Source organism: Amblyomma mixtum, chromosome 2 (assembly GCF_055824585.1).
Source record: "Amblyomma mixtum isolate Tamu chromosome 2, ASM5582458v1, whole genome shotgun sequence".
In the NCBI taxonomy this organism is placed as follows: domain Eukaryota; kingdom Metazoa; phylum Arthropoda; class Arachnida; order Ixodida; family Ixodidae; genus Amblyomma; species Amblyomma mixtum.
In genome coordinates, this window is record NC_143013.1 from 200,995,452 (window position 1) to 201,013,392 (window position 17,941).

The 17,941-nt window shown below is 48.1% G+C and overlaps 1 protein-coding gene and 1 pseudogene across 1 annotated transcript in view; one reads left to right on the plus strand and one right to left on the minus strand.

Annotated features, from left to right (window-relative positions):
* LOC149362223 (uncharacterized) overlaps positions 1–17,718 on the plus strand; it is a 95,456-nt gene extending 77,738 nt beyond the window's left edge. Inside the window, exons 6-9 of the mRNA XM_089568242.1 lie at positions 5,303–5,372; positions 10,148–10,184; positions 10,510–10,573; positions 17,471–17,718. Coding sequence (XP_089424368.1) covers positions 5,303–5,372; positions 10,148–10,184; positions 10,510–10,573; positions 17,471–17,695 — 396 coding nt within the window. The 3' untranslated portion in view covers positions 17,696–17,718. The remainder of the gene's footprint in view (positions 1–5,302; positions 5,373–10,147; positions 10,185–10,509; positions 10,574–17,470) is intronic.
* Positions 1,763–4,986, minus strand: LOC149362225 (uncharacterized; annotated as a pseudogene).
* Positions 17,719–17,941: the final 223 nt, after the last annotated feature.

Genomic DNA, 17,941 nt, shown 5'->3' on the forward strand with positions numbered 1-17,941 from the left:
TAGTGTAGCTGGTGGTGGTGCTTGTGGTTAGACTTGTGCGATGCATCCGTTATACAATCCAATCCAATCCAATGTAATCTAATCTAATGTAATCTAATCCAATCCAATCCAATACAATCCAGTCCAGTTCAATCCAGTCCAGTCAGGCCGCCGTTCATGTGCACCGCCGTCGCACACGGACGGCACGAGATCGCGAAGCAATGTTAAGCCGCTGGTGGTTGGCACAGCTACTGCTTTCTAGCGACGTGAGTCGAGCCTAATCTTTTCAGCGTAACGCCACAATCGCGCTACTAGCGGAGAGCGCAGGAGTTAGGCGCCAGTGGTGGCACCGCCGCGGCTTGCGACGGCGCGAGTCCGTGGCCATTCTTTTCGGCGTGACGTCACAAAGCACCTGTTGCGCTCCTAGCGGAGAGCGCAGGAATTAGGCGCCGGTGGTGGCACCGCCGCGGCTTGCGACGGCGCAAGTCGGTCGCCCTTCTCTTCGGCGTGATGTCACACATGATGTCACACAGAGGTCAACTAAAGGTCAATGGTGGCACCGCCGCGCCACGGCAAAGGCTGAAAGTGCAAGTAGTAAAGCTTTCGCTTTAAAAGCATTTGATTGACCTGTTCAGTTTAACAGGGTGGCTCTCCTAAAAGTCCGCAAGTGCAAGGGCACTTGCTGCCCGCCAGGCCCTCTTCATCAGCTGATGCTGGGTCGAGGGGTCCGAGCTGGCCAGTACCGCCACCCCATGCTCGGGGCTCCTGTCGGTTTCCGCAATATCTGAGTTTGCTTTGTTACACTCTCGGAATGTGTGGTAGAAATTCGAGGCCTCTCAAGGTTGCGGGCATAACCTATCGTATATTTGGTATTGTTCTATCGTGGCCGAGGAAGGACACGAACGTAGGCAGCCAGGGCAGGAACGAAAGTGGGCTTTATTCACAGACGCCTCTGCTTATACAGCGCTTATCAAGACCGTCCTACGTCTTGGTCATGCGCCTGAACTGATATCAGATATCACACTCATGACAGCCATCTTATAGAAAAGGAACCTATAATTTCAAAGTAGCAGACACTACCGTGTCGAATAAAAGCCTGGGTGCATTTTCTGCGCTGTTTTTCAACTAATGAAGGAATCTATAATTTTAAAATAGCGGCTTCGAACAGAAGCCTGGGTGCATTTTCTATACTCTTTTTGAGGCAAACGGTTGATAGGCGTTAGGCAAACGGATACACTTCCGTGACGAGCTAAAAAGTTGGAAAGGAGGGACAAAAAGGAAATGGATTTTGAAAAGAGGCGACTGAGGCTGAGAACGGTGTGCGAAGAATACAAAGAAATCTCTGAACACAAAAAGACGCCTATACACCACATCACAGAGCGGACGTTGCAAAATGCATGTACTCAGCACCTGTCATTCTCAAAAGGAGGTAAGTGGAAAATGAAGAATGGCAAAGACAATTTGTCCGTCTTGATTTGCCAGATCTGCTCAAATCTGAAAAATTCATGCCACGGTTTTTTAGCCGTCTCTTGCGATTGCAGATATCCCTGAGTACTGCAAACTTGCGCACGCGGTGCGAGGTATCCTCAGATTATAAAAATCTCCTCTAACTTTGGACATAAGTTTTTTAACATCAATGGCTCGTCATCTTTTGGAATATATTTCATCCTCACATATCTCAAAATATCTTGCAAGTAACAATATCCTCTTGCCCTGAGAGTGTCGTTTCCAACGCGGGCGTTCATCTGGTAGTAGTAGTAGAGGACCTTTATTCGGCCAAAATTTACAGGCCGAGCATGTCGACCGCCTGGGGGACCAGAAGTCGCTGTTCTTCCTCCCCTTTAGCGCCAACCCAGTCGAGCCAGGTGGTGATGGATAAGGAAGGTGGGGGGTAGGAACCCGACTCCTGAGCAGCCGGGCAATAGAAGAGGCAATGGGCCAGGTCCGCACGGATACAGGGGCAGTTGGGACAGGAAGGGCCGGATCGATAGCGATAGAGAAAGAGGCAAGACGGGGTGATGACTGCATTCATTGGAATGTGCCGAAGAAAGCGAGCCTCCGGCACCGTGAGTGATGGATGTGGGGAGGGTAAAGGCGTTTGTCGACGCGGAGCTCTAGGTAGACCTCTTTTATAGTGCGGCGAAAGGTGAGTCTCCCACCGTCCTCCGAGGGCTTGGGTCAGTTGACCAACGGTGCCCGGAAAAGTGTGTCGCGGGCGAGCTGATGGGCCACCTCATTGCCGTAAATCCCTGAATGCCCAGGCACCCAGCGGAGGAAAACGATGGAAGGCTGCAATGCGGAGACCGCTCGTTCTACCTCCTGTTGGAGAGAAGGGGTTAGGGTGCGTTTCTGTATGTGGTGTATAGCAGCTTGTGAGTCTGAAGAGACTGTGTACTCTTGAAGAGAGGGAAGGAGGGCAAATGACTGGAGGGCACGCGCAATGGCGAGGACCTCGAGGGACAATGCATCGGGAGGACGTAGAAACAGCCCGCTGGTATGAGTTTCAGAAGCGGGGAGGTGGGGGTGGTACAGGGCGTAGCCGCAGGAACCTCGAGGAGCCACGAAGGAGGCACCCGTTTAAGCTACACCCTGGGTATCAATGAGAGGGGAATGGTGCTGCGCGGCCGCATGACGACGGCCGGCGTGCAGGACGGGGGACATGTTGGACAGGAGGGGGAGGATACGAAGATTGGGAGCTGGGGTGGGAATAGGAGAGGTAAACGGGGCGATGGGAATGGGCGAGATACCCGCTTGAGTCAGTAACGACTGACTCTGACTGGTAAGGGAAAGCCGGGCAAGCTGCGAGTCATGATGGAGAGAGAGCAGAGAACGGAGATGATGAAAGAGGCCTGTGGCAAAGATCTTTGCAGTAGAGGTAGTGATAGGGAGGTTGAGAGCTGCCTTGTAGAGGCCCACAAGGGCAGTCTCGAGAGCGTTAAGTTGAGTCTGATTGAAGGAAACGTAGGGTGCAAAGTACAAGACCTTGTTGAGGGCCAGCGCGTGGGCAACTCGGCACGCATGAGCCTCGTGGAGACCTGAGCGCCGAGTGACCACGCGCCGCAGGAGGTGAGTTACGGAGTGGCAGGTGGTGACAGAGCGGTGGAGGGCTTGCACGTTCTTGGCTGCATGCGAAGGAAAGCCAAGAACTTTGCACTGCGTGACGACAGGAATGGGAGAGCCAGAAAGGTTGAGAGAGACGAAGTGGTTGTGTGAGCGCTGGTATGAGGAATGGTTGAGAATGAGGAGCTCGGGTTTTTCGGGAGCAGAAGAGAGGCCAGCGGTAGTGAGAAAGGAGTCGATGAGATCTAGGCCACGTTGCAGGGTGTCCTGTACGTGACCGGGAGAGCCAGACGAACACCAGAGAGTGATGTCATCGGCGTAAAATATATGATGCAGGTCGGAAATTTCAGCTAGCTGGGAGGCGAGGGGGGCCATAGCAAGATTGAAAAGAGTAGGAGAGAGAACAGCGCCTTGAGGAGTGCCTCGGGTGAGGTTGTGAGGGTCGGACAGATAGGTGTCTACTCGAGAGCGAGCGACACGTTTAGAGAGGAATGAGCGGATATAAGAGTACATGCGGGAGCCAAAGTCTAGGGAGACGAGTTGGGAAAGGATGTGGTCGTGGCAGACACCGTCGAAGGCCTTGCGAACATCGACGGTCACAAGTGCGTGAATTTTAGTGGCGGTAGGTGACAGAAAGGTGTGCTGGAGGATCAGAAACATGTCCTGTGCACAGACGCGGCGTCGGAACCCGTTTAAAGAACGGGGGAAGAACTCCCTCACCTCAAGAAAGTTAGAGAGGCGAGTCAGGCCCATTCGCTCAAGGGTCTTACCAACACATGATTTCAGGGAGATTGGGCGGAGGTTAGAGAGAGAGGGAGGCTTGTCCGGCTTTGGAATAATAGAAATGAGGGAGGAGGTCCAGGAGCTGGGCAGACAGCCGCTGTCCCATACCTCATTGTATGTTTGAAGGAGGAATTCTTTGGCGCAGTCAGGAAGGTTGCGAAGTGTGGTGTATGTAATGGCATCCTCACCGGGAGCCGAGCGTGTAGCATTAGCAGCCAGAGCCGATTCGAGCTCCCGGAGAGCGAAGGGTTGGTCCAGATCGGGGTTAGGTCCACCTGAGTACACCGGGTAGGAGGGTGCGTAGGGGGCGGGAGATAGAGAGAGGCCAGCTGATCAAAAACATCGGAGGGAGTCCCTTGAGTGAGGGCTTTAGGTTGAGTGGGAGCAAGGGCAGGCTTAGTTCCATGGAGGGATTAGAAGAGAGACCATGCGGATCGCGAGTGCAAAGCAGAGTCAAGACGGTCACAAAGAACACTCAAACGAGAGTGCTCGAGTGAGGCGCAGTGGGCGACGATCTCGACCCGCAGACCAGTGATTCGGGAGGAAAGTTTTCCGCTCCCAACCCCACAATACCTTTATCTGGAACTCAATATCGAAACTAACCATTCACCTTCACAGCAGTTTACCCAAATTTTAACTAATCGATCCCATTTTCACATACTAGCTGAGGTAATATTACGTCCCCCATAAGCGGCTGATATGCCAGGTGTTTCAGGCAAGCCTGCTACTAATATTTAGAAATTGGGTTTTTTTAGGTGAAGAGAAGTTTTTGCGGCGAGTAATACCAGTGTTGACGGACGTCAGAAAACAGGCGAGTCATGTTAATACTAAAGTGTTTAAGTAAATTCTCACCTTTTTGGCTATAACAGATAGCCGCCTGATTGCAATCAGACATTCATGTACAGCGCGAAAAACGAAGAGAGGGGAAGAAACACGCAAACAAACAAGCGCTGACTGTCAACTGAAATTTTATTAAGAAAAACTCGTGCTTATAAAGGCTTCAACCCAGCACGCGCAGGCACACAAAGCATGAAACAACAAAACAACAGAAACAGCAAACCAAACCAAACCACACGTGCGCATTAGCCTCATTGCACTGCAGAAGTACTCTCAAGATATTCCAGTTCTACCTGGTGTAACGCCGCCGAAGGTTTTGCAACGCATAGCGCGTGTGCTCCTGATTTGGGGCGTGCTGACGTTGTCTTGAGGCACAGGAATCAGAAGTGCCGGGAAATAGTAGAGTGTATCTGATCGCCACATCGCGCATTCCATGCGTTGCAAAACCTCAGTCAGATAGGGCAGCACGCAGTGCGCCGCACAGTTGTTGTTGTCGTCTGTTCCTGAGCACGAGCAGTAACTTCCTTGTTTTTCGCCATTTATAAGTTTTGGCACCTCGATGCCAACTCATGGAATACGCGCTCGTGGTTTAAGTGCGACACGTTTTTCGCCGACGAGCTTTTATGCTTTCTTTTGTCCGCAGATCTACAACTTGGTGCCATACAGCCTGGCTAAAGCCGCCCTGGATCATATGACTCGATGTGCGGCCCTCGGTGAGTCTCCACAATAGGTGCTCCTTCCTTTCCTCTCGTTTAGACTGCTGCAGCTGAGGACTTAATGCACTGGCAAGAGCCCATAATTCGAGATCAAGTTGCAAGTAAGGCGTAGGCAACTGTTCAATAACCAAATCATGAAGGGAAAACTCGGAAATAATCAAAGCTCGTCACACTGACAGAAGCATACCGGCGAAAAATAGTTTGGTGTTTAGCATTGCGAAATGTTGCGCGAAATCTTAGTTTTTTCGTGTAGACACTATCACCATGTACCTGAAAGCGCGACTGAGGTTTCTACTGATCCAGGGAGCCGGTTATGCGCTTCAACTTTTTCATCTTTTCATCGTCAACACCAGTTTACTCGATATTCGCCAGCGGCCTATACTCCAGTGCCGCATTTCTGCAGCGATGGTGTCAACGCCAACGTGTATTGTTCTAGTGCCATGTTTCTGTCGCAACGTTGTGCACACCAACGCATGCAACGCATATCTCTTTGTCGCTACCGCCACATAGCTCAAAGCACGAATGCTATTTTGATAGCAGTATCAGTTGAAGAAGGCGATGTGCAATGCACAGCGCGAGACTGTGTTGGAGTTTCATACCAGGCGTGTTCAGCTGCGGCGATAGCATCACCAGAACGAGGGATGCGATCTCTGTGTTTGGACACTATTATAGGGCGCTGTTCACTGACGCTCTTGGTACTCATAATTCGGACCTACTAGCTAACTTCACACCTCTTATAACACCTTTATCAGATAAGGGCTGTGCTATTGTCAATGGCCCCGTAACGTAGGAAGAAATACAAGAAGCAATTGATCAGTTACCTCTCTCCAAAACCTCAGGTCAAGATGGCATCTCATGCGAGTTTTACAAAAGTTTAAATCTACGCTGAGCCCAGTCCTCCTACCGATTTTTGCTCTATGTTCAGATGTAGAGGTCCTTCCTCCGTCGTTTCCTACGAATCACACACTCTTAACTCCGAAGAGCACCGACAAAGAAAAGTTGCTCTCTGTGGATGATTGCAGGTCTATCACGTTGGCAAGTGTGGACTATTAAATTTTCGCAAAAGTTCTGCCAAATCGTCTGCAATACGCGATGTCACCTCTCATTCGCCCTCATCACACATGCGGTTTGAGAGGTCGCTCCATACCAAGTAACATACATATTGCACGTACAATTCTCAAAGCTTGCTTCGACTCTTATGAGCAGTTTGCTTTACTGCAGATTGACCATGCGAAGGCATTTGATTGTGTCCGGCATTCGTTTCTCTTTTTTCTTCTCGAGCGTGCCAATGTTGGCTCAACAGCACTAAAAGGGGTGCAACCTTTTTACGAGAACTTTTCCACTCGATTGATTGTTAACGAGCCTTTGCGAGCCTGTACCAGTTCGGTCATCCGTGAAGCAAGGCTGTCATATGTCACCGCTACCCTTCGCCCTCTAGGTAGAGCCACTTTGTTTGAGTGTGCTGCGAAACAACAATATCCGTGGCTTTGTTGTCCTTGGCAATGAAGTAAAAGTGCTTGCGTACGCCGATGATCTGGCGTTTTTCTGCATTGATAAACGCAGTATTGACAAAACTATAACTACTATTGAGCAGTTTAGCGTTGTCTCTGGCGCTCAAATGAATAGCTCTAAATGTTCGTCTGTGGTTCGGTTCATGGGGTCCAGTGCTGACTCCTTATGCTGGAATCAAATGTTCTCGTGCCCCCCCCCCCCCCCCCCCCCCTAAATATTTTGAGTTCCCTTTCATGCATTCAAGTCTAGTGTGCACAACTGCAGGAACCGTGTCCCGGCCCTTCAGAGATATGCTGAGACTTTTGTTTCGCACCGGCTATAAAAGATTTTTGAGCGCAGGCCTGCAACATGTTTATGGCAACAGAAATTCATTACATTTTATAGGCACTTCATTGCGCGAGACATTACATCCAAAACTTTGACGTAGCATTTGCGACGTTGATATGGTCCTCCAGTTTTGAGCCGACGCGGCACGATAAGCTATTCAGGCCTTTTTATGCTGGCGGACTAGGCTTTACACATCTCTACCCAGGGCAGTTTTCTGAAAAATGCGCAAACTGCGAACTTAGGGCCACCTTGGACCACATACTATGGGAGTGTCCTCACGCGCACCGGAAGGGAGGACACATAAAGTCTAAAGGCCAATGGGAGGCCATTAGTACTGAGCTCCGACCCGGAAACTCAACTACGACTCGTTTGTTTGGCCTAAGCCGTCGCCGAGAGCCAGGACCTTTCGGCCGTCATCTAGGCGGGTAGTCCTCTAGCCATCCTCTTTCTGTCGGACATTGAAAGTTTTCCTATCGTATCCCATCCTATCCTATCCCAATGTTTCTTGTTTTTCCGCGAGAGCTGCCATTAAATTATCAGAGCATGCCTGTAAACTAACTTTGTGAACCTTCTTCACAACTTAGTGGTCTCTTCTAATTTTGTTGAGCTGCCCATATTATTTGGTTTCATGAGGGAAAATGACTCAGTGCGCTTCCTGTGAGTTCACTTTTTTATGAGTACACATTCTGTGTTTGCCGTAAAAATTTTCACAAAGAATTAATATATATGCTTTTTCCACCTCCATTGCATCGTTCTCTCTACTCTATTTGTATTGGTCACGAAGTGCTCACACGAGTACTTAAAATGCCGATTTCCCACTGTACTAAAACGTCTTTTTTCAAACTTCCCGCCAAAGTTCTACCTGTTGAAATGTGGCTTCACAAAAAAAAAAAAAAATTGCTTCTGTTAATTGTCGCCTATGTGATGCACCTTAAACAATCGAACGCTGTGCCCTTGGCTGCAAAGGGGCGATATCATAATGCACCTATGTCTATAAAGGGCACTGAAGAAACACTGTTTTCAATCCTCAGTGTGCGTTACCTAATGGCCACCAGACATGACCACGAACCCTTTGACATCATTTTCCTGCTCGGATTACTCAGCCTGTGGAAGACACGCATGTTAGACCGGCATGCTTAGCCTGTCGTCTCCTCCACCAGACTTTTCAGCCAGATGCTGCGCCAGCTGAGAGACACGAAGACAGTGACTATCAAACGGACTGGTTCCCGTTATTGATGTCTTGTCTTTCCTTGCCAGCGTTTTACTTATGTTGCGTTAAGAAGTGTGTTTTAGTCGTGTGGTGTTGCGTTTCCGTCCAACTTGCTCGGCTAGTGGTTGATTACTTTGTAAATAATGTATGCCGGGTGTTTTTTTTTTAGAAGGTCCAAAATTTTCAAAGAAAGGTAAATTCCTTTAGATTTATTTTAACCCTGGGGCAATACTGAGGGCTTCGGCGGACGCCAGGTAAGAGGCAAACTACTTTAATTATCTCGCTGATTAACTGAATACGTTAATTAACTTTTATAATTTTTATTTTAGGGGATATGTTGTTTTAGCAGAATTGGAGATCGTCTTCCAAACAGTCCAGCCAAGAAAAAAAAATTCAGGAAAAAAATTTTGTGCGCATTACGAAGCGAGAAAAGTCACCCTGGTAGGCAGCTTCACACTGTAACATAGCGCCTGTGAGCGCCTGTGACGTAGTTCGCTCCGCCCTGCGCTTTGTGTCAGTGAGTCCAACGCGGCTTTCCGTGAGGCCGTGGAGCGAATCGAAACAAGCAGCGATAGCGCAGGCCGCCCGTCCGGGCTTCAGGTGATATCAGCCGTGTGACGCAAAGCGCTGGGCGGTGCGAACTACGTCAGAGGCGCTCCCCGCAGCTGAGATACGGTGTGAAGATGCCTACCAGGGTGACTTTTTCGCGCCTCGTAACGTGCGTGAAAATTTTTTAATTGAAATTGTTTTTTCTCGGTTGGACTGTTTGGAGGACGATCTCCAATTCTCCGAATACGACATACCCCCTAAATTAAAAATTAGAAAAGTTTATTAGCATATTTAGTTAATCAGCGAATTAATTAAAACAGTTTTCCTCTTTCCTGGCACCCGCCGTAGCCTCCAGTATAGCCTCAGTGCTAAAATAGATCTAAAGCTATTTACCTTTTTAAAAAATTTTGGACCTTCTAAAAAAAACACCCGCTATAGCTCTTTCCTGCATATAATAACCGGTAATAAAGTCCTTACTGAAGAAAAAATGCCTGCGAAAGTGATCTGTTCGCGCTTCGCGGGTTCGAATCCCGGTCGTGATTATTCATTTAATTTATTGCTGTTTATTATTTTCACTTGGCACAACCTCACAAACGTCGCAAGCGTACAAACTTCCCAAGATCTTGTTGTGGACTGACCCATCAGACTAGTGATTTCACCTAAAAAAAAAGACTACGACCTTAATAACTTCAAGCCTAGAACCTACAAGTTGACTTAGATTAGCATCGCACTTGCACATAAGCTATAATACGCAAGCTCAACCATCCAACACGTACAAAAAAGACGGTGACATTATTCAGCTCACTTTGCAGAGGACAACGCATATATAAGAAATTAAAAGCACACCAAATGAAAACGGAATCTCCCCAGAATGAGAGCAATAAGGAAGTATAAAACAGGAAAGCCAACGTAAGTAGTAGACATGTCAAAGGCTCTTTGGTGTCCGGTCGTTCTCACAGCTCCGATCTTCTTGTTAAACTTCCTTTATATTACTTTTCCCTCCTTTATTATTACTCCGACGAAAATTCGCTTTCACTTTCTAGTCAGTTATTAAGATTTCTGTTGGCGGTTTTCACCGGTGATGCTTCGGAGGTACAAGGTTGAGGCGACTTATGAGTCTCAGTAAAGTCTTTGAGAGCGAGTGCTAATTTAGACCACTTCTTTCCACTTTCAGAGAACGCTCAGCACGGAGTTCGTGTGAACGCCGTCAAGTAAGTTCAGCAGTGTTTGCTTCTCGCTCCGTCCACATAGCACCGATAGCACCAGCGTCTGAATACTGCGGCATCTGACTATGGTAGAGAGCGGGCCACAGCTGGTGGATGTGTAGTCAAGGGAAGATTGAAGATGTGGACGGGGGGGGGGGGCAGATTTAATCCAGTTGCGTCTACTGATTAATCTTTCGAGAAAAGAAGGCAGGCTACTGTCCGTACAGACTGTTATTTTACAGGTTCATTCCGGATCATGGCCATACTTCCATGGCGGCGAAATACAAAAGTGTCCTTTGTTGATTGTAACTGAGACAATTTCTTTTCGCAGCCCAGGCATCATTACCACGAACATAGGCCGGCCTCCTGGGGTTTCTGCTGAGAAGCAGAAGCAGGTACGTGCTATAGAATGACTACTAATGCGTCACCATACGTGTGACGTATCTGGCTCGAAGTGCGGATGTATAAGCTGCCTTGTGAGCATAAATGCGGATCTCACAGGAGTCGTTCTAGTTGGCGCAAAATGGCCGTGAAGGAGCCATAAACCAACCTTCAAGTGCGGTTGGTAAGCGCACTGGGTGGGTAGAAGGAGCCACCGTGAGCAAGTTAATTTAGAGAAAGTTCTATTGGGCTCTTACCACTAAAATTCGAAGCGCGAATATAACTCTCCCCCGCTAATTAGAGGAGCCTTTTGATGCACCTGGTTATTCGTTACAAAGCAGCCACCACTGTGATGTCAGGGGCCGCGTAATTGCCTCGGAAGTAAGGGGTCATATCAGGGGTGCTGTAGGCTGTGAGAGGGCGATGTAAACGGCTACCAGTTGCGGCCACGATATACTCGCTTTGCTCCTGCCGCTTACGAAATTCGATTGGGCATTAGATAAATAGTCTATGGACTGCCTATTTAATGTGTTGCATATTGTGCGCATAAAATGTTTTTACAGCGACAGCTGTTAAGTGCCTGTGCCTGGGTTTCGCGTCGTAGTAGTATGTTCTAGTCTGTTGTAGTCGTCGGCGATACCAGTGGATGCATTGTCGTCGGAGGGTGGTTACCGTGCAAGAAGGAAGGTATGCTGTTAGCGGAGAAATGCGTTACTGATGGGTGGTTACAACAGGAGCCATTCGGAGGGTGGTTACCGTGGAGGGTATCGGGAGAGCGGAGGAAGCTCCGACTGGAGGCTGGCTACTCTGGAAGCAGGAGAGTAAGAAGACGCAACCGGGCGGCGCTGTCAACGTAAATCACCCAGAGGGTAGTTACCCTGGAAGCACTGGGAGGATTGCTATGAAAGGAGACTTTATGTCAAGAGCGCAGGAGGGCGCAACCAGGGGATGGTGTAACCGTCCGGAAGATGATTACCATGGAAGGAGGAGGGTATCGCGAGATGGTAAGAACGAGCAACCAGTGCGAGCTTGCCGTGCCGTGGGAACCAACCTAAGGGTAGTTACCCCAGAAGGAAAAGGATGGTTGCTGTGGAAGGACGGTGCGTCTAGAGGAGGAAGGTATAGCGAGAGCGTAGGAGGGCGTACCAGGGCAACCAAACGGAACGTGGTTACCCCAGAAAAAAGAGAAAATGTGTGGCGAGAGCGGAGGAATGTAGCACCGTCCATCTGCGTCCGCAACTGCGCAACGCGCTGCCCGCGGAGACTACCATCAGCAGCGCTGCGCTTGTAAAGCGGCGGTCTGAAGGAAACCGAGACGAAAAAATGGCTGTGGCATGGGCCGGCTAATGCCGGTTATGCAAGTGAAAGCTTTGTTATGCGCGGTTAGGCTGCCTTGCTAAGCCAGGTTAGACTCAGCCTCTTCGTACGTCGCCGAAGCTGAAATTATGGCGGACGAAGTAGCAGCCGCGGCTGCCTCCAAAGCTTTGCTGTCGCCTTTCGGCATCCTTCAAGCTCCGTCGGGCCAGTCGACACTCCCGTTCTTTGTCGGTCTCTTCCGCTAGCTTCGCACGTTTAACTTCCTTGCCTCTAGTTATATACTAAGCATGATTTACAACGTCAGCCGGATGATCAGACCCAGCACGTCGTTTACGAGATTTTCCCGACGGCGTAGACGGTCCCGGCCGACTGGCTTCATCCACAGCGAATAAACTGCGAGGCGGCAGTGTGTATGCGAGTGAGAGTGGCGCCGTCTCGCTTTCAAGTCACGTGGTTAGTCACGTGGACATAGCTGGCGAGGCGGCGGTCGGCTTAGAGGCTGCAGCTGCGGCGAGCCACGTGGTACGTCACGCGGCTGCGACACCTCCGCTCCTCTACTTGAAGGTCAACTGTACCGCTTGACGACCTTGGCTCGACAAGGCTAGTAAACCATTCCCTTTGAAACTACTATGTGTGAAAAACTAAAAAGAGCGACCTAGAACTATACAGATGTGAGGTTGCTCTCACGTTCTCTACCGCAACATATCCTAAAGTATACTATGTAGCTTAACAGCTGTCGCTTAATCTCGCGTTAGTCAGTGGTAACTGTCCTTTCAATTTGTTCCGTATATTTCTTTCTTTTTCATTACGCAAGCTATGTCCCATTCCTTAGCACCACTGCCCGCGTCATTAGTTATGATTTCGGCTGCTATGCAAACCCACACACAAAGATATGCTACTATCTATCTAAACCGTATCGGTGACAACATTAGCCTCTTCGCCTATCAGTACATGCATCTGATTCTTGCCAGCCACTGCGATGACTATGTGGTTATGGTGTTCGGCGGCTAACCCGGAAGACGCAGGTTCGATTCTGGCCGCGGCGATGGCAATTCGATGGAAGCGAAATGCTAGAGGCTCCTGTACTCTACGAAGTCAATACGCGTTAAAGAACCCCAGGTGTTCAAAATTAAGCGCGGCCCTCCACTGCGAGTCCCTCACAAGGTGAGTCGCTTTGGGACGTTAAACATAAAAAACGAAAACCGTCTGGTCCTTGCCCATGCTTCATGCCGAAAAGGGCATGCATCTCCATGTTCCTGGTGCTGGCTCGCTTCCACTCGCGAGCCGACTGAAAAAATGTCAAGCCGTGAACAAGAGATGCTTGGGGAGATGCGGGGATTCGAAAAATACTTCGGGGAACATAATAGAGCTTAAAGCCACGACGAAAAATCCCTGAGAGCCCCGCGGCCCTCCGATTGATGTCAACCGGACCCAGCTTCCGACGCGTGCGCGAGCGCCCGTGCGCAGACGCTGGTATCATGACATGCACAGAAGTCTGCGCCCCTCTCGCGCCTGCTCGCGCATGCGCAGACAATATCCAGCATACACACTTGCGTGTAGGCGCTCTGCCCGTACGACTAAGATGTGGCCATCGAGTTAGCCCTTGAGTCATTTCTCGACCGTTTCCTTATAATACTTCCTCGTCTTGCTTTTTTTACGCTTGTTCGTTCGGGTCGACATTTGGCCTAGTTCTTGTATAAATATGGGCTAGAGACTTTTATGTTCTAACGTTTCTAAATGAGATCCTTTTTCTCACGTGAAAGCTTGCTAGTGTACTCTGTAGCTACCTTATCCCCAATTTCACTTTACACTCTGTGATTATGTCGGTAACATTGTCTTTCCTTGTCTTTTAGGTCGTCTTCCGAGGTCAAAGCGGAGTATATCATCCCAATTAGGACCCACAACTCGTGTATTTTCTCTCTTAGAGCTAGTGCTCGTTATTCTAGCTTCGTCGTCACCTTTTAATCAACACCACCAGCCTGACGACGCCCACTGCAGGACAAAGACCTCCCCCAAGTCTCTCCAAATAAACCTCCCCTGTGCCAGTACCGACCAGCCTATCTCCGCAAACTTCTTATCACCCGTCCACCTAAAGTTCTCTCCCCCCCCCCCCCCCCTGCTACACTCGCTTTCTTTTGAAATTCAGTCCGTTACCTTTAACGACCATCAGTTATATTGCCTTCACATTAGCCCTGCCTAAGTTCAAATCTTCCTCTCCATTTTGACTATGACGTCATTCCCCGCGTTTTTTCTAGGACAAGCCTCTGCCCTCTTCCGGTCTCTTAATGTTATACCTATCATTTTTCTTTCCATAGCTCGCTGCGTTGTCCTCACCTTAAGTTGAACTCGTTTCGTTAGCCCCCACATTTCTGTGAACTGCTAATTTACAGCTGCTTTATGCTTTTCTCTTGAGGTATATTAGTAAACTGCATGTATTCACGATCTGAGAGAAGCTACCAAAAGCGCCCCACTGCATTCCTATTCTTATAGTTATTTCGCTCTCATGATTCGGATTTGCGGTCACTACCTGCCCTAAGTAGATGTTCCCCTTATTACTTCCAGCACCTAGCTACTAATTCCATTCAATTTAGTTCATTTCCTACAAGTTTTGGTAGGCTGCTTGGGCTGAAAGCGGTGAGTAAACACCTTGAAGAGGCCCTGGCAGCCTTTACAAGGCACAGCAGCACACATTAAAAGAATATTAATCCTCACCGAAAGCAAATATTTGATATATGCTTCAAACGCAACAAAACATGGTTACTAGTTTAAATAAATGCTATGCACACATAGAGTAGGTGCAATAAGATAACATGAAATTATAAATTCAGAAACACCACTAACTAGCAGGAATTCTGCATACAATCAACTAATCAATGACAGAAAACTGAAAACTCTTGTTACCTTCCGAGCCTCTTGAACAATACTTTAGTTTTGTGCATATTAATTTTTGGGTTCACTGTTAAGCTTTGCATGTCTAAGTCATTGATCACGGTTTGCATTCGATCTCTTAAGTGTCATGGCAATGTCAAACTCTTATCGCCATCTATTCCCAGTCCAGATCTCTGAATGCCTCCACTGGACCGGTGGCGAACAGCATTGGAGAGATCGTGTCTGTCTGCCTGATACCCTTCTTTATTGGAATGTTATTGTTGTCTCTATAGATGAGCATGGTGGCTGTGCAGCCGTTATAGATATCGTTCAGTATTTTCACATAATGCTCGTTCACATCCCTAATCCGTAATGTCTGCATGACTGCTGAGGTCTCTAGTAAGTCAAATGCGTTCCGTAATCTATGCAATTTATATAGCAGTTGGTTATATTCTGCGCATTTTTGTCGCTTGATTGATAGTGTGAAAATGGTCTATTGTCGAGTAGCGTTTACGGAAGCCTGCCTGATTATTTTTTGATTGAAGTCTAATGGTGACCTGATTCTATTAGCGATTAACTTATAAATGTGTTTGGGCAACGGACAAGGAGAGCTGATCAGTCCGTAATTTTTTCTCAGTGACGTCTCATTTCTTATGGATTAAGATAACGTTACCGCTCTTCCAAGTTTCTGGTACGCTCGAGGTCATAAGGCATTGCGTATACAGAGTGGCTAGTTCTTCTAGCACAATCTCCCCTTCGTCCTTCAGCAGATATGCTGTGTCCTGATCTTCACCAGTTGCTTTCCCCCTTTGCATTGCTCCTAAGGCTTTCATCACTTATGGACAAATTCCGCGCACTGCTGCCTCTATCATATACATCCTGGTTACATTGGCTACTGTATAGATCTGTGTAGAACTCTTCTGCTACTTTAACTATCTTTTCCATATTGCTAATGACATTTCCCTCCTTGTCTCTTATACCCCTGCCAGACTAGCAAATTTAATGCCATTCTCATTTAATGACATTGGCTCCTAAAGTCATTAATCGGCTGCTACAGGGGAACTTTTCATGTCATTAGATTCGAATGTCATTCGCCATGGAATGAGTTTGGGGAACTCATTCGCATTCGATCTCCAACCGAATGCCTACTCTGTACACCAGATATACAGCCGAATCAGTTGACGTGAAAAAATAATGAGCGCACTGCCAAACTTGGAAATTGTATTTATTTAGTTCTTTTAAAAAAATGTTAATTTTGGTGTGAACCAGTTTACACTAGAGGTTCTTGTGAATAGCTATTACTCTCGGTCTCAGCAGCAGCCAACGCAAGCGGCGTGAAGCAGGGCCTTTGTCGCGACCGTCGATCATTTTGGGTTGCTTGTCTCTTGCCGGTTGGCGTTCCATGTTCGATTAGCTCGGAAGTACTTAATTAAAGATGCAGCTGAGCACTTCACCTTTTCGAAGTTATTTCCACGCACTGCGCGCTGCTGCGCGCGCCGCCGTGTCAGCCATTTTGTTTGTTTACATTTATCGAATATCTGGTTGATTTTGTACTTGTCTTGACTTATGAGGGCTAGAGTACTGCAGGATGGCCGGAAATGATATTTTAAGCTTATAATACTGCACAGAAATGCTCGCACCAGCTCTTGAAACACTACACAACAATATCAACATCTTCATGCGCGCTGATGTCTTTCGATTGCAATTCAATTTTTTTTTCACTGATCACCACTGCCATCATTTTCGAAAGACATTATTTTTTTACTGTTTAGCACCGAAAGAGACGCAATGACATTAGACAGTTAGAATGCCATTCGGTTCGAATGACATTAAATCTGCTAGTCTGACTGGGGTATTAGCGCACACATCTGATTTCATGTTTGTGCTGTGCAAAAGCTACGTTATGTGCCTAGTAATGTGCCCAGTAACGCGTGTAATGTGCCATGTCAGTTTGTATCTGTGCCTATAAAGCAGAGATGAAAAGTAACGTAAAGGTAACGTCCTACTTCTGTGTATTTCACCCTGCATGGCATCTCAGGGGCTTTGGCATTGTTTTGCTGACCTCAAGGTCGTGGGTCCTACCACGTCCTCGGCAGCCGTATTTTGATGGAGGCGAAATACAAAAACCCACTTGTGCTCTGCGATGTCAGCGCACGGTAAAGCATCCCAGTTGGCCTAAAATAGGAGACCTTCACTATGGCGTATCCAATAGCCTTAGTTGCTTCGCGGCATTCAAATTCTACTATTCACTTGTGCGTATTTTTTCAGTTGCTTTTAATTGACCACTGAAAGCAGCTTCATTTCAGATCAAGCAATTGTAATTGTAATCGGTTACATGTATTCTGTAGCGTATACAAGACTGGTTCCATGCTTTATCCCTAGCATCCTCCAAGAGCAGCTTGTGCGTACGGATGTGGCGGCTTTTGATAGAAACGTACTATTGAATAGAGAATAGATTCAGTTAATCATAAAGTGAGAGTTAACAAAGAGCTGAGCGGATAGTGCCACCTAGCATTGCCAGGTGGCGCATAGCTGCTGACGACGAAGAAGTAGGGCTCGCGCCGTGTGCAATCTGTCGCCTTGGCTGCCCCAGCTTGCGTGGCCTTGTCCGTCTTTGCACTTGTTATTAAAGCCCCCTTCGTCAAAAAGTACGTAACAATAGTATATTCTCTATGTGACCATATAACCTTCGTTGCCTTTCGGTGGCGTGGTCCTCGAATGTGCAGAACCTGGAACACACCGGCAGACAAGGCCACGCCATGGGCCGCGCTGGGACCCCGGAGGAGGTGGCCCGCTGCATCTCTTTCCTGGCGTCGGAAGACGCCTCCTTCGTCACGGGCGTCACGATGCCCGTGGATGGCGGCATGCTTCTCATGTCCAGTCTCTCTGGACCGGAGCCCTGGCAGCCCCCGAGGACGAACGGTCCATGCGAGTTGCACTGCGAAAAATAAAGCAGGCGATGGAGTAGGGTGCAGACAGTACAGTACTAACGAAATTAAAAAAAAAGACGCTGAGTACAGCGTTGATCACAGCTCTCTTGTCCATGTTGCTTTTCGTGGGTGCGATTTCATAGCAAGTGTGCAAGGCCTGATCTATATTATCCTTGGAGTAGATGCTGTTATCCGTTTGCAAATATTTTTGTAAATATTTTTTCTTTCAAGCGTTTAAGTTATGGAAATTTGGGTGCCAAAACATGA